Below are 17469 nucleotides of genomic sequence, written 5' to 3'. Positions count from 1 at the left end.
TTGAGAGGATCACGATTGCCCAGGACTCAGCGTCAATCTTCACTGGCATGATGTATGGTCTAACGTTCCAGAAGTGTCTCGCCATCCAGACCATCAGCAGATTCATTACAATTTTATTTAAAGGACATTTCTCACCTTAGTGAAATTGCACCTCATGAAAATAACTAACAGCCCTTTATGCACTTTCCGCCCAATAAAAGCTCAAGATACATATCTTCACATGAACTGGGTGTGCTCTCCTGTTGGTCAGTTCTGTAACAATATTGCATCCAAAATATCTGCCCTGATTAATGATACTGTACCTGTTACTGTCAATGTTTTGATTGTGAATGATCTGTCAGCCCTCCAGCTGTTTTGCTGGATTTACGGCAGCCAAGAGAATGATTGAAACCTGTTGGAAACCATCTCATCCTCGTTCTTGCTTTTTGTGTTGTTGTTGTGTCTCTCTCCTTCCTGTATTTCCTTTCTATATTTTGGTGAGGAAACATTTGGTCGCTGGCAGGGATTGTGGAGGAGGTGCACTGTGCCTTCTATGGTATGGGTAGTGTACTTTTCTGTACATTGTTATCTGGACCAATGTTTTGCGCTTTTGCTTAAATAAAAAAAATTTGATGGCAAAAAAAACAAAAACAAAAACAAGGTGAACACCACAACATTTGTTCTAGTCCTCATCATATAAAGTAAGGTATTAATTTATAACTAGTGTATATAAACCTCATCAATACTTGAGCTTTGACTGCTGTATGTGTAAATGCATGTTATATGTTCAGTAGAGTTGTGTCCGTTCTTTTTCCCGAGGCCATCGCAGCCAGCTCATTCCCCATATGCTCGCAAACACAGATCAGATAGTCCACAAAACAGCCAGCAGCCCATGGCAAAGGTTTTGTTTATTTCAGAGAGAGTCTGTTGACTCAGAAGGGCCTCTTTGGATGTAGCAACAACCCGTTAATGATTAAACCTTTGAGTTTTGGGACAAATTAAGGAAGATAAAGATGATAATGATTTGATTTCCTGTGTGTGAGTCAATTTTTGAGTTGCAAAGACAACAGCAACGGTAGGAAAGTGCTGTTATATAGAAAAGTGGTGCAGACTGGTACTGCACATTGCAGTGACATGATGAAATGGCTTTGATTAGTTCAAGGACGGATGGCAATGACTGCCACAGTCTGCTTTGAGATGATTTTTTATAATAACCTTAATTCCTTCCTGTCCTAACTGTTGCAGGGAACAAAAGACACCCTGATGTTCTGTTTTCAGTCAAAGAAAACAAAACAAAAGTAACACCAGCTGTTTGCTAATGGCAGGATCCATATTCAATGTGTGATGTTTGTGAGTGTGTGGGGGGGATTTCTGGTCTGCTGTAGAATTCATGAGGCAGCCTCTTGTCTTGGTGAGATAAAGAGGGATTTTTTTGGAAGCAGGATGACATGGACAGGAATGGACAGTTTAATTAATAACCACCATCCATTTCTCCCTGACCTCAACTAGTCACACATGCTCTCACTGGAGCCCAGACACAAGCAGCTTAATGTTCGTGAGTAAATATTGATTGAGCTGTAGCTCACGGCATGGATATCAGAAACAAGGTTGAAAAAGAGGAAAGTTAGCGGGCAAGAATTTAACAACAACTGCCTGGGAAAAGGTAAGAACTATGAGATTGAGTCTGAACATATTTCATGTTCTCTGCTGAGCAGGTGACTTGTTATGAGCCTGCGGCGTGCCACTGTGTCTAAAGTATGTTTGGCTGTTGTGTGGGTTGTTAGATTGGACTGGAGGTTTTTGAATCCTTGTGGGTTGCTTTTGGATCTCAAGGGAAATTATACTGAGTTAATTAAAAAAATGTGGCAGGTGAATTCTATAAATAATATTTCCCATGTTTTGGACAAGTTTAAAAATATGTCTGTTATTGACCTTACACCTTAGTGTACATTCTACAGTTCAGGTTTTACCATTGCTAACTAAGACTGAAGGCTTGCATAACTAATGTTTCGCAAAATGATATTACATAAGACAATAAGGATCTTGTGATACATTCTGAGCCCTAACGTATGTGCAAGAAAATGTGACATGTACTATTCTGAGAGGAGGTAGAAAGAAAGTTTTCTTTCCATGACATGCTCTTGGGAAGGCCTCGTTGTTGCCTGACCTTCATCCTCCACCTTCTGCATACAGCTACTTAACATCTTATCCATGTGTGGGAGAGAAGACCTGTCAGTTGTGTTAATGCAGAGACTCCGAGGCTGATGTTTAATTACATTGCAATGCAGGTTTCAGAGGATCCTGCAGACCTATAAAGGTGTCCAAAAGTTTTTCTCAATGCTTTACCAATTACGTTATTTTTATGCTTGTTACAGAAGTAAACACAGACCTACCTTACCACTACTCATTCCAACCTGTGTTTTCTAATTTGGTGCCCGACGACCATCCTGAATGAATGAGTGGTGCCCTGACATCAATGTGGTGGGACCTCTGCAAATCCCACCCAGCGATGAATTCTCCATCTCAGAGAGCCCCCACTTGTTTGGTAAGTCTACTTGGCAGCTCACAGAAAGAAGAGTCTACACCCCCACAGTGGTGTTCTGATCTAAATGCTAATGGAAACTAACATGCTGACAGCATAGACTCTAAAAAATACTGGATGGGGACGTCACCCATTGGTGTGTGGGCTACAGTTTTGAAGCCTTGAGTTTGGCATTTGGCCATTGCCATCTTGGTTATTTCAAACCGGACATGCCCATATTTGGACAAGGGTTTGGAGCTGGGCAAGAAGACGCGGCCAAGCTAATGTCACCTACGGTTTAGTAGTGCTGCACTATACTATAAGCTAAAGAGGGAAACTAAACCGGCTGAAGAGAATCATCTGGTGGAGTTTTGCCAGCAGGTGAACACGGACGGCACTGTAGCTGCTTATCAGCATGTTCAGCAGTGCCCATAACTGGTTGAAATCTGCATACTTTCCCTAAAAGTACCAGCTAACGCTAGCACTAGCTTGGTTGGCAGTGTGCAACCAGACCCTGAACAAGCCTTTTTTTTTTTTGGTAAACCAAGAGGTCAAAGAGGTAAATTTAAGACAAAAACACATCAACACCCAAAAACATATTAATAGTTATTTTAATGCCCGCAAGACCATGCTAAGCATTGCCAAACCTCTATCATGATTGACTGGTCAGTGAGTAGCCACATCCTAAAGCAGGCCCTGCTTTATCGTCAATTTTAAAGTAAATGGGTCCATCATTTACAACATGAACATCATGCTGTATTGAAGAACACTTGAAAACAGCGTGTGAAACTATAAATTTAATATCAAAATGCATTCTGTGTTAATAAATCAAGTGAGAAGTAGGTTTCATTTCCCCAAGGACTTCTATAAAACTGACTTTGTTTTGCTACCAGTGGAGTCGCGTCCTGATGGAAGTTAGATAGAATGCAAGTTAAAGACACGTGGCAACACAAATATACCTCAACAGTCCCACCTACAGTAGAAGCCATACAATTGTTTGATGGTAGACTTGGAACCAGCCACGACATGACTAATTGTAAATGCTCATATAGATTCCAAACGTTCATGGGGAACCAAGCCTTGTTATGAGATAAATGTATTTTATTTGCCATGTCTTGGATAAGTACTCCATTACCCACAATGCTACACAATCGCACAATCCCACAGGGATGCCTCTAGTTGGTTAGATTAGACTAGATAATACTGCATTCATCCCACAGTGGGGAAATTCCGTTTTTACAGCAGCAGCAGCAGCAGTTTCTTACAGTAAAGAGCAAAAAAACAAACAAGTATACAAACAACAAGCAAACAACAGAAAATGTGCAAAAGGTATTGAATGAATGTTAAGTGGCATTTAATAAAAGGTATTGTTAAGTAAAGTAAAGGGAGGTTTCCATAGTACAAAAAAATATTGCAGTGTAAGTAAGTGACATTCAAATTATATTGAATATGTAATTAAATAATATAGCAAAACAAGTGACCATAATACAAATAATATTTAAGTGTGACCATAACAAATATTGAAAAAGTGGAACTCATGTAACTGTCCGGTTAAACCCTGAACCCCCAAAAGTCCGTTAGAGTCTTTGCTGCTGTACTGTGTAGGCCATTGTAACGTAGTTGAATGTAGTTTGTCGTAGTGTCAGCTTGTGGGTTTTGTAAGGGCCAGCATGAGGAAAAAGACCTACAAACTTGTGGTGAGTTTTACAGGAAGGTTGATAACGGCAGTTAACATTATCCAGCTACTGTAGCCTTTGTACTGTATGAGTCATAGGAATCATTTTTATAATGTCATTATCAAAACAATATTTAGCCTAGGCATACCTCATGCATTTAATGAAATATTGGAAAATATCTATGTGTTTAGTGTGTGTGAATTACATATTTTCTTCTTTTAGGGCTCAAATGGCATGCAGAGGTGATTCCCATGTTAGTTGCAACAGTCAATAGTATTTGGCAGCCAACCCAGCCTTAATAATTTAGAATTAGTCCTGCGTTTCTTTTCACACAAATTTTACAAACAATTACACAGAAAAAAGTTAAATGTATTCGAAGAAAATGTTTAAATATTTGTGTTTTTGTCCATGCAAATACAATTACAAATAGTTTGGTGAGAGGCTGAGCCGTACATTTATTGTCACAAGCAATCAACTAACCATTATTATAGGCTGACAGCACAAGGCCCACCTCCAACCTGTCCAAGTGAGTTGTAACACCATAACACCACACGCTGCAAACTAGTTGGTGAAAAAGCATGGAAGGGAAATGTAGCTTTGCTAAAAATAGATCAATGATTAAAATGTCCATCTTTTGTCACTCCAAGTGATTGTTGTACAAATGCAATCTCGACTGAGCCAACTGAAAAAGAAAAAAACAAGAAGAAAAACTGAACATCAATAATTCCAAGATAACTGTTGAACTTTTAAATAACCAATTCATCTAAAAACATTATGAACATGACGGTTGGTTGAACGATTGAGGGGAACAGTGCAGAGTTTATCTGATAAGGCATCTTAAAAGAATGCTTGGCTGGTACAAATCTAGATATTTCAAAAATCAATCTGATCTTAGATTTAAAAGAGAATACAAACATGTAGGTGGAAAATAAATACCCTGCACCTGCAAAAAAAAAAAGTACATCCACCTGATTATCTTGAAACAGTTCACATCCAGGTCTGGCGGCTTAAAATCTCACCATACAGTAGCAGTCAGCTGGTGTTGCCCAAATCTGGAAGTGACTATACACACCATACCCAGCTACTTGGAACAATGTCAAGAAATGTGACTGTGTGGTTAATGAGTAGCAGAGGCAACCTTTGCTCTTCTTGGGATTTCTCAAGTAAGCGCCAAGGAGTTCAGTACTTGATCTGCCGTTCTCACGTCTTTCCCATCAAAAGAAATAAATGGAAGATGATTTGTTAGTTAGAAGCAAAGGAAGGACTGTTCTACAAAACACAGCAGGACTGTTGGCATCAGAGACTAAAGTCTCTGAATAGTTTGTGTGTTTGGTTGCACAGAGATGGCCATGGTCCAGACCAAGTCTTCAAGAGGTCAGTGTTACATATACTGAACAGGAGTTGCATTACTATATATATATTTCTTTATTTACAGACTCAAGGTCCAGATGATTTAGATGCATTAGCGTTGAGTGTGTCAGGTAATGACAGAATTGATTTGAAGGATTATAATAAACTACAAATGGTCTTTGAAACCATCCCTCTGCTGCTGTTTTCAAAGGGAATTTTATGTTGTGAAATGTCACACTTCTGGAACGATCTTTTGGGCTTTTCCAACTTAATTTCATAGGACAGCTAGGTGAGAAAGCGGAGAGAGAGGGAGAAGCCATGCAGGAAATTGTCCCAGGTCAGATTCAAACCCTGGACTTCTGTGTCAAGGCACAAACCTCTCAGTAAATGTGTGTCTGCTCTGCCGCTTACTATTCTTATATCCATTTCAAACGTGCCATCTTGTTTAGAGTGGAGGTTGAATGTCATTCTTAAAAGGCACAGTGTGCTCTGTGAAAGCAAGTTGTTAATTATTTACAGGTTTGTTATATGTGTTGAGAGGGTTACCTACTACTGCTGAGCCAGTTTCTACATGACAAGCTTTTGCAGTGATCCACTTGAAATAAAACTATCTTGTGGTTTTCATGATAGGAAGTTAATGTTGCACGGACCGTGATCCCCCTGTGACAAACGGGTGATTTAGAGCCTTTGGTATTGATATTTAACTGTTTTCAGATGAGCTTAGTCCAAGTTATACGAGGCTTGGAGTTTTTGAGTTATATGAGTTATTATTAATACATTGAAATGGGTTGTTTAATAAAATAGAAAATGTCTTTATTTTCCACTAGGTTGGAAATTTGTCTTTGGCTCACAAAGCTCAAGTTATAACATGAAACAGAAAGCAGACAATTTGCTTAATTCAAGTCCCTTTCAGAAGCTTTTTTTAAAAGCTTCTAACCACATCTAAAAATCATTGTCAGCAGAATGAGTTTTCTCAGCTGACATGGAGATAACTTCAGCTGACATTATTTGGTTCCACATTTAGTTCCGCCAAGGAGGTTATGTTTCCGACTAGGTTTGCGGGTTTGTTTGTCAGCAGCATTAGTGAAAATCTACTAGCCCGATTGTCATGAAACTTAGTGGAAGGGTGTAGCATGGGAAAAGGAAAACCCATCAAATTGTGGAGCGGATCAAAAAAGCGGGACAATTGTGAGAAGCATGGCCTTGGTAGAGGTATGCGCTCTCTGATTGCCCTTATAGTTATGCAATGAGACAACTAACCTATCACCATTCACTAAAGAAGGCCTCAATATCCAGCTTAAATCAAAACCAACAAAAAGGGAGGCAGTGGTCTGTTTTAAGCAGTTTTACAATCCTTCTTCTTCCTCTGTTTTAGATATTCTGGCAGATCAAGGAAGTCCTCTCTTGCAGGATCCCGACATCTTACCTTTCACCAGCTATCCCAGCATGCAATACCCATGCATAGAGCCGACCATGTCTTCCACACCATACTACTCCAGTCAGAACTACTACCCACAGTACAATGGAGATGAATGGTATTCACACACGGGGATATATGAACTGAGGAAAGGACCGCTGGAGGTCAACTTTGATGCTGAGATGGAGGATGTGTCTGCTGTGGTGCCTGCTGTGTGCAAGAGGACCCGGCACATGTCGCAGGCTGGAAGGGTCAAAGGGGAGGAACTGTGTGTGGTGTGTGGAGACAAGGCCTCTGGATACCACTATAACGCGCTTACCTGTGAGGGATGTAAAGGTGAGGAAAGCGTCGCTGTAGTGACAGAAATGTGCAGGATTTTAAGTGCAAAACAACTAACTAACATTTTTATACTGCGCTCTGTTCTGGCAGATTTGTTTACATTTGCTTTCAAAGTATATATGTGAATGTCTGTGTTTATACGGTTTAATGTACAGGCACAGACAAAGAGTCAGAATCAGAAATCTGAATCAGAAGGGATTAATTTCCAGGTAATTTGCATTTGAGGAATTTGTCTTGGTTGTTGGTGCATTGATAAACATATTTAACATGGATATGAAAAAAGAAATGCAGACACAAATAACACATGCATATATAACTATTTAACATTAAGAAAAAAGAGACTGTATGGATGTGCAAAAAATGTGAAGGGATGTGCAAAGGTTCAGGATATGTAGAATTTGCAGAAGACAGGTATATAGTGGAGGAGGATTCCATATTAAGAGTCAATGTCATTAGGGGTCTGGGGCCTTGTTATAGATTCAAAAAGCAAAGTGGAAATGTCATTCTACAGACGTACAGTATGTCAGAGTGACATTTGCCCCACAAAATAAAATGTATGTCTTTAGTTGTTGACTTTGACAGGGGTGTTAATATCTAAAGGCCAAACAGCAGCTGCTGAAGAGTAATTAACACATGCACATTTGTCATTTGTAATTAATATAATAGTTTTGGTCATGCCGTGACAGTTCTTTTTCAGGAATAAGCTTCTGTGCTGCATCTGATTTCTTTGTTCCTGGTTTGTGTGCTGTTGATAAAAACTGATTAAGAGTTGTTTAATCATACTTTACAACAATTACTACTACTGCTGTACACTGTAGCGTACTACTGTTGATAACATTTAATTACATGCCGGGGACAGGCAGTAAATCCATGCAATCTTACAGTACATCAAGTTCAGGTCTGACTGTGACTTCTCAAGCTGTAGAAAATGGATCCCGATTTAAAGAGGATGGAAAAAGAATGGAAGACAATATTACAGTAATTTTACAACCATTCTCCATGTAAATATGATCCACTTGGTTACAAAGGGGTGGTGGCCTTTAGCTGTGTTTTTATGACAATGTGAAGTTGCTGAGATTCCTGCCAAACCACCGGGTGAATGGATATGAGTGTAATTCCACACTGTGAGGTTGGACAATGCCAGGAGTGCGGCAGCTGGCCTCTCTCTGACTGAGAATAGACGCAGGTCTACCCGGTACTGCTGCCAGATTGGGTTCCCTCTCAGCTTTCTGCTGTACAAAGCAGAAGCAACCTGAGCTCAGTTACGCTAATGCATGTCATTCTGCTAAATGTTCTATGTCAGAATGTCTAATAACTGTTCCAAAGTTATTCAGCACGTGTGTGTGTGTGTGTGTGTTTTGCCCTGCTGCTCTTCCTGTCTGGGACATTGCAGCTGGGTTCACAGGATTCTCTCATTGACATTATTAACACTGTGTAACCTCCAAATTTCATTTATATCACATTAACAGCTTGTCCTTATCTAGTTTAATGAGGGAAAGGTTGCGTGAAATACATACTGTCAAAAGTAGTACAGTAGAAATACCACAATGAGAAAAACAACTCCCAAAAAGTTCTGAAATAATAAGTTAGCTCAAGTTAAGAGCAGAAGGATTATCTATTAAATGTTCGTGCCAATGGCTCAGTCGATTATGTGCAGTGTGCAATTTGCCTGGGGGATGCGTGGGATTTCCCCCTTTCTAGTCTATATATTACTGCCTCTGCTGAAGTATTTTTAACCACAGGGGACAAAATGTATGCCCCCCTAAAAGTGATCAATGCTACTTCACCAATAGACCATAATATAGACCATGATGTAAGTATTTTAAACTAAATAAAGTAAGTAAAAGTGCTGTAATGTGAATAGTCTTTAGTGTGATAGAATGATACAATCTAAGCAGCAAGTTGTTGAATTTACAGAGCTTCGGGACGCCGGCTACCAGCGGCAGTTCTTTAGCCATCATTAGGTAACTGTGAGCCAGCTACAGGTACCGCCAGAGGCCATGGTAGTGGAGTTTAGCCAGAAAAAGGTTAGCGTCATGCAGCGATCACAGTTAAGTTTAGCCTACTAAACAACTAAATTTAGGAATAAAATTGTGGTTTGGATTAAGACATTCCTGAGGAATGAACAAGCGTTTCTTGGGTGAAAGTATTTTTTTGTTGCGAAGTGAACCATGCGCTCCAGCTTGAAAGCGCTGTATTTTCCAATGAATACTGAAGTGCATATTTAAGTGTTTGGCATGCCTGGCCAAGTGGCACTATATCCATGGTATTGCAATGAGGTTTTAAATTTTGCAGTTTTTGTTTTGTGGTACATGATCAAAAAACGTCCCCCTCTCTGCTTTTTTCAGTATTCGCACCCTAATTATGTGTATGTGGACGGTGTCACTTGTACCTACAGAGAATTATCACCCGACCCTGCTGCTTGTTGGCTTGTTGCTACATTTTTGAGAAAAATATTGTAATTTTAACTCCACTTCCTAAATCTGACATTTTTATTTACGAGTTACTTTGCAAATTAAGATTTTTGCACACAAATCTTTTTACACACATCTACTTTATGAAAATACAAGGTTTAATTTTGAATTAAACTACCCAACACTTTATAGGTCAACAAGTACAGCTAAAAGAATAACCCATTAAACATGTGATTGAAAGAACTGTTTTGTATTTAAAATACATTTTCCTGATGATACTTACATACTTTTACTTAAGTAAAATGTTTACTGCAAGATTTTTACTTCTAACTGATTTTTTACATAGTAGTTTTAGTAGTTTTACTTTACAGAAACAAGACTCCAGATGAATAATAATCTTGCTCTGTGTCTGCTGGATGTGTACATCAAAAACCCAAACAAATCTGTTAATATAGATTTAAGTACCATAACTATGACCAATCAATATGCAGAATCGGCTCTATTGAAGGGTTGTATATATTTATTATTATTTTCTCACTTTTTGTGCAAGCAGCTATTAACTGTTGCCGTTGGATGAGATGGAGATAATTTAGATTGCATAATGTTCATTAGATAAATGCAAAGTCCAATGCAGAGGTATTTCCGTTCAAGTAGTAATAAATGCCAATAATGTACAAGTACTTCTGGAAGTAATTTTGTGCAATTAGGCTTACTTCTACACTGCTGTACATGTAGAAGTGCGCTGTACGACTGCATTACTTCTGATAAAAAACTAGTGAGTCGACACCTTTGCTACTACAGCCAAACATGAAGTTTGCAACAACACAAGACATAGCAAGCCAGCTAATATTACTTACTAGTCCATGAGCAAGATGGCGAGTTCTGCATCTGTCTTGCAGCCTTTTATTTTGCCAAACTCCTGCCAACGACTTAAAGCCATTCCGAGATTTTTGTATAGCAGCCTCTTGCTGGGTGACTCTCTCCTTTTCTTTTCTTAGCTTCCTCCATCAACATCCTCTTTGGTGTCTTTGTCCCTGGCATGATGTCCATAGATGCCTTAGTTAACCTGGTTTTATTGCCCCATCTTCAGTCTGGCACGACACCGGGGCTGCCCTCCCCCCAAATAGTTAAATAATGTTGCTTTAAGTGAATGTAATTACCACCACCGTATAATAGTGTGGCCCATCAGAAAATACTAATGTACAAAATGTCTTGGCTTTGTATCTTCTGTACCTTGCCCATGATAATACCTCTTTTTCAACCACGTTCAGGTTTTTTCAGACGGAGCATAACCAAGAACGCTGTTTACAAATGCAAGACTGGCGGAAACTGTGAGATGGACATGTACATGCGCCGGAAATGCCAGGAGTGTCGGCTAAGAAAGTGCAAAGAGATGGGCATGCTAGCCGAATGTGAGTATCATTGATAGTTAGGAGACTCTGGTTCCTTGTCCAGGATGCCCCAACAGGCAGTAATTAATCAATGTGATGGGAAATGAATGACTTGTAGACACATTTCTGCTTACTATGATGCCTCAATTCAAGCTGATTTGCATCGCCCACGTGCGCTTACACACACACACACACACACACACACACACACACACACACACACACACACACGCACGCACACACACACACACACACACGCACACACACACACACACACATTAATGTCTAATCAGTAGAGTCAAAAGAGCCTGTCAAAGGCTGTCGCAGTGAGCCCCCATTATCCGTTCTGACATGGCTTATATCACACAATAGAAACGTACAACTATTGTTACTGTTACAGGAATAGAAGCAGTTAAGACACCTTAAGATCCATTTAAGGAAATGAACACCTTCAAAGTAGCTGCAGTCATTAAAAGAAATGCTACGAAGTGTTGTTTTCTTCAAACATTTGTATTTGGGAATGTCTTCTGTATTTTTAATAAGCTGAGCACACCTTAATATGAGGAACAGAATTAGTAAATGTGAACCTTTTGGAATCTTTGGAGGATGATTAGTTGTTGGGTCTATTAAGAGCTGCCAGTTTAAAAGAGCAGGATGATGGACTGGACTCCTGTTGCTCATAAATAGTTCAGGCAAGTTGTGATGAATATTGCAGGGTGGCAGGCATTCATGACTCTGCCCGCTGGAGTAATGAGAGCTCAACAAATTAGACATTTTTTCAGTCATGGTGTGAAAAGACAGATGCTAATTCTCTGGATAGAATGGTTTTGCTCTCCTGGCTTTCCCTCAAGTCTTGAAATTCTTTTTTGATTGAACTCTGATAGAAATGTAAAGGACTAAGAAAGTTTTGCATTCATCCATTAGCATTAGAACAAGTTAACATAATAAAGGATGTTAAAGTAAAATTAATTAACGGAAAATATGGCCAGTGCTACAGTAAAAGTAAAACAAAGTTACTGTTAAAAAAACACATAGTAAGATTACAAAGCAGATGCAGTACTTGAATTTGAATTGAATGAAACAAGACAATAAATCAAGGATTTAAATGTAAGATGTTACTTGTGGATCATTGACATCTATGGATTACGTCACACTGAATATAATATACTATATGATGTTAAAGTATTATTGGCAGCATATTACAGTTAAGATTCTCACTCCACTTTTCAGTATTGGCACTGATGTGAATACGGGCTCGTGATAAATGAAAAAGAACATTTAAAAATGCTGTTGACTAAAGAGCTGTGAGGTATTTAACACACATAGTGAAGCCTTCATCACCGCTGGCAGGCCTGCTGACAGAGATCCAGTGCAAGTCTAAAAGGCTGCGGAAGAACACCAAGGCCTCTCCGGGACAGTCAACTGGAGATGAGACAGAGGGGGCGGACAACACGGACAACAAACAGGTCACCTCTACCACCAAACTGTCGAAGGTAATCACAACCTCTGTAGTGTCTTGGGAATTTTCATATTTCCTCCAAATTCACTGAGTCATATAGACTTTGACTTTTTTCTTTTCAGGAAAAAGTTAAAATCACCAAAGAGCAGCAAGCGCTGGTGAAATCCATCGTGGATGCTTACAACAAACATCAAATTCCTCAAGACGTGACCAAAAAGCTGGTATATCATCCTCAATATCACCTTTTTCCCACACTATTTTGATAATGAACATTGATCTTTTGAAGATCTTTCAAAGATAAATAAAAGGTTCAATGAATGGATGAAAGATCTAATAGATGAGTTCCTGAACACTGGGAACAGAGAGTGCAGCTCAAAGCAAGTACAGAAAGACGCTTCACTTAGACCATTCGGACCTCTGATGCCGCCATAGCTGCTAAACCTAGTTGATGTAACCAACCACTGGTGTGGTAGCTTGATCAGTCTTCTTTCTGTTGATCTGATCTTTTTAGTCACTCATGTTGTTTCTCCTACAGCTCCAAGAACAGTACAGCGCAGAGGAAAACTTCCTCCTATTGACAGAAATGGCAACAAGTCAAGTTCAAGTTCTGGTGGAGTTTACAAAAAATATTCCAGGTATTGTTTGCTAGTATCTTACAGAATACAGACTTTTATTACACTTGGACAATGGATGATAACATAATGCTGTTTGAAATGGGTGGTTTGACGCCTCTGGCAGGCTTTCTTACTCTGGATCGTGAGGATCAGATCGCTCTGCTGAAGGGTTCGGCTGTGGAGGCCATGTTTCTGCGATCAGCTCAGGTTCTCAGCAAAAGGATGCCCAATGGACACACAGAAGTTTTAAAGGAGAGGGTACGCAATAGTGGTGAGTCAACTGCAGTGATCCGTAAAAAAGCCACTAACTTACACCTCTAAACTTGCATCAAGCTAAATAATCCAAATTATTGTATAATTGTAAAATAAGTGTGGAACTAGAACAGATTTACTCTTAATTCATTACCTTCAAGTGTTGTTGGTGCTTTTGCTCTACCAGCAGGCTATACATGCAGCATCATGACATTTGTAGTTTCTAGGCTGATCCTGCTTTAATAATTGATCCGCCCGATCTGTGTGATGCAGCCAGGAGATGTGTGCTGACCTGTTGATCTCTGGCTAGGTGTACGTTACACATGCACACACACCCTCACTGGGTATAGTTTCACTCAGTTAAGGCATGTGTGTGGGCATGCTGACAGGTAGAAGAAGAGCATTTGAAGCAAATCCAGCTCTTCTGTAGCATCGGGTTTCATTTATTAAACCACCAAGATGTACCTTTATTTTTAGCAGCCTCTCTGTTTACACATAACTCCCATATCAAATAGTTTACTGCTTGGTGGTTTTAAGAAATCATTTATGGGAGGTGTCATTATGTCAACCAGGTTGGACAGTTAGACAGACATTGATGGCAGGAGTACGTGTGTGTGTGTGTGTGTGTGAGTCACTGGGTCCCTCAGTGCAGCTCTGGTGTGAATGGTGGGGATAAGAGACATTCACACGAAAGGCCAGTCTGGGCGAATAAGAGAAAGCTGTCTGAAGAGACCATTGTTCCTTATCAAAACATCAAGGGTGCTATTGTCCAATTCTCTCCCTCTGAGCCCCACTGGCATTTTTGAATGCTTGATGATGACAGACACCCTCAGCTTGTTTGCAGAGCATCGAAAGGATGACATGTGGCCAGTGTAAAATTTTGCAAGAGCAAAATGATCCAAACATTTGAAATTGTATAGAGAGCAGTTTGTAATAATCATCCTTATTTATTACTGAACACTGAGAGAAGTTTGTATTTGTTACATGCTTAAGGGCTCCCCAAAATTGTTCGCCTGTAAAGAGATGAATGACGACGGATTCTACTGCATTGAGACTATTTAATTTGTACAAATTTATGACCAAGAAATGTATAATTCAAGCTGAGTTAAAACACAATGCAGTTAATTTCAGTTGCAATCTTCTTGTGGAATAATTTACAATATTACACTGATCTATCCTCAGCTTACCAGTCAGGTTCTTAATATTTTGGACTACATATTCATCAACGTGGGCAAAGATATATGGCTATGTTCTCTTTTTCTTCACCCTTTTTATTCTAATGTTCTTTCTTAAAGTTCTCCCCCTAATCTTTCTCCAGTTCTGTTTGAAGGATAAGTGTCCAAACTTGGTCAAAAACTGGATCACACATGTACCCTGTTTGCAGAAATAAAAGAACACCAGAATACTTGCAATATGTGGAGAACTAGAAATGCTGCTCTCCTTCTGTGTGAGATCAGGTTTATTTTCCTGTTGACCAAATAGATGAACAATAATGCAGATTAGGGAGGACTGTTGAATGTCTTGGATCAAAGTGCAGATTGTTATGTAACACAAGTTCTTTCTACTCTTTTACTGCTCTTCCTTCTGCATGTTCTGTACACGCATCATACCAGATAAAACACTTTGACTGTGTTGACTGTTCTTTGTCCTGAACCCCCTTTGACACGTCACAGTTTGTCACATGATCACTATACAAACTAACATCATCTGCATACAAACACAGATCAGCTCTTATTTTGAAAGTTAAGCAACAGACAATGTCAGTTTACAATGTTCAAGTTTATATTTTACATTTGGTGAAAGATTCCCAATTAATATAAATAGGTTGCTACAGCAGATTTAAAACTGTAACATTTCAAAATATTCTAACTTTATATTCAACATTTTTTAATAATCATGGACATCCGTTACATTCAAACTATGGCAAAATGAGTTGGTACAAAGCTAATTAAGCCTATCAGCTCCACAAAAGTCTGTTATTCTCAGCAAGGCTATGTTTACAAAATGGTGTTGTCCGGCAACTTTTGCACACAGAAGCTTCACTGAAGATATTATAATTACCTCTTTGGAAGAGTCCATTATTTTTTTTAATCCAATTTTCCTCCTTGGTCACAAGTAACTATGTGGAGGAGGGGTGGGGTTGGTGTGCGATCATGGAAGGCTTGTGCCATATGGATGCAACAACAGTGTTGTTGTCATTACTTAAAATTCCTCATGTGGGAGACAAACTTCACACTTTAGCTTTAAAATGTAAGACTACCGTTTTGTTGTGTGTGTAACAATTTATCTTCGATCCAGAGTAAGGCAAATAAATGTACTACTGTTTATGTGCTAAAGCAATAGTAATTGATTATATGAATGCATCCTTTTCTGCAGGTATGTCAGAGGAATTCATGACACCCATGTTCAACTTTTACAAAAGCATCGAGGAACTCCAAATAGGCCAGGAGGAACAGGCTCTTCTAACCGCCGTAACCATTCTGACACCAGGTGAGCCAGCATCAACAGCTTTCAATCATATTTTTTAAACTCACGTGAGGTGTGTTTCCTACAATTGATATTTTTGATATTCTAAAAGGCTAATGTATCATCCTCTCCAGATCGGCCTTATGTGAAGGATTATCCGGCTGTGGAGAGACTTCAGGAGACCATGCTGGACGTGCTGAGGAAGCTGTGTGTCCTGCAACACCCACAGGACCCACAGTACTTTGCTCGTCTCCTGGGCCGTCTGACGGAGCTGAGAACACTCAACCACTACCACGCAGAGATGCTAACGTCCTGGAGAATGAACGACCAAAAATTTACACCGCTGCTCTGTGAGATCTGGGATGTGCAGTGACACAGCAGGAGTAGCAAAGAAGGTGGTAACCTAAGGATGATAACATGAACATTTAAACTTGCAAGACAAAGGCATGGTCTACAGTGCATATTTATGCTGGATGATGTGAAGATGTAATGTGACCTGTTGATGGCATTAATCATACATCAGTGAATGTATCAGTGAATGGCTGAATTGTTTGTGTTTATTCTGCTCATTGGTTGCATGTCTATCTACTGTGTGATTCAGCCAACTCAGACAAATCTCGTTTTGGAAATTATGAAGGGATGGGATTTGGCACACTTTTTCTTACTGTATACCTCAAGATAAACATCTCGAAGTCCCAATGTGATTAGCCCGATAAGTACAAACACTGAAACATATTCAAAGCAAAGGTGCTGATAAGAAGTGTAAAGTTGAGATTACATTTAGCTTAAAAATGGCTACATTTATTTTTTATTTGTGAAACTCATAGTACTTGCTACAAAGGCTACTTGCTGTAAATACACAAAAGTTGTATGTTTTCAATAAATAAGAGTAACAGAAGAAAGGTTTAGGTTGGAACATTCTTCAGAATATATTCTGTTATATTACCATGAATGAGTAAACACACAGACATCTGGTACTTAAAATAAATAATGGTTATTGTTTCTCTTTAATCTTTCTGACTAAACTGAAATATGTTCAAATTACCCCTAAACGCTGTAGAAATATTAATATGTGTTTCCCTGATAAAATGTGGTGTCCCACTTCCACTTCATAACCTGCAACAACTAACAAAAACAACGACTCCTATGCCCTTTTTTATGTTATGCTTATATTTAACCCTCTGCTAATATTTCATTTTAGTGGGTATCAGAACAAATGCAAATCAATCAAAGGACCATAGCTGTGTTTTTGTACGTTTGGCCAATTTTTTATCATTAAAACATTTTAACACTGCTGCTGACAGTTTTTAATTTGTAAAATTAGGGTTGTAAATTGGTTTGACTTTTGAATGGTTTCTCAATTTTCCTTTTTGTAAAGCTCTTTCTTTCCTTTTCTCTATCTTCATTTTTAGTATACTGCTATTATTGCTAAAGTTGAAGTAGGCGTGACTCGGTAGCAAAAGTTTTAGTAGTTGCTGCAGCAGTAAATTCACCACCACCTGAGTGGTAACAGTAGTAGAAATATCTGTGGGGAGTTTTTATATGTTGAGAACTGTGTATAAGTGGAAGTAACAAAGATGTTACAGCAGCT

The 17469-nt window shown here is 39.1% G+C and overlaps 1 protein-coding gene across 4 annotated transcripts; it reads left to right on the top strand.

Annotated features, from left to right (window-relative positions):
- Positions 1 to 1448: 1448 nt before the first annotated feature.
- nr1h4 (nuclear receptor subfamily 1, group H, member 4) lies at positions 1449 to 17172 on the top strand. Of its 4 annotated transcripts, none has more exons than XM_034879422.1 (10): positions 1449 to 1642; positions 2355 to 2524; positions 6902 to 7279; positions 10968 to 11108; positions 12414 to 12580; positions 12669 to 12767; positions 13082 to 13181; positions 13285 to 13431; positions 15789 to 15902; positions 16013 to 17172. In XM_034879422.1, exons 2-10 carry the CDS (start codon positions 2431 to 2433, stop codon positions 16249 to 16251), a joined length of 1479 nt encoding a protein of 492 aa, XP_034735313.1. In that variant the 5' UTR covers positions 1449 to 1642; positions 2355 to 2430; the 3' UTR covers positions 16252 to 17172. The 4 variants fall into 4 exon arrangements, with proteins under 4 accessions (XP_034735313.1, XP_034735314.1, XP_034735315.1 ...); XM_034879423.1 differs by having other exon boundaries at positions 1456 to 1642; positions 12438 to 12580; XM_034879424.1 differs by lacking the exon at positions 1449 to 1642 and adding an exon at positions 5398 to 5550 and having other exon boundaries at positions 2460 to 2524.
- Positions 17173 to 17469: the final 297 nt, after the last annotated feature.

This window comes from Etheostoma cragini, chromosome 8, assembly GCF_013103735.1.
Source record: "Etheostoma cragini isolate CJK2018 chromosome 8, CSU_Ecrag_1.0, whole genome shotgun sequence".
Taxonomy (NCBI): Eukaryota; Metazoa; Chordata; class Actinopteri; order Perciformes; family Percidae; genus Etheostoma; species Etheostoma cragini.
This window is presented reverse-complemented; position numbering and strand designations above follow the sequence as displayed.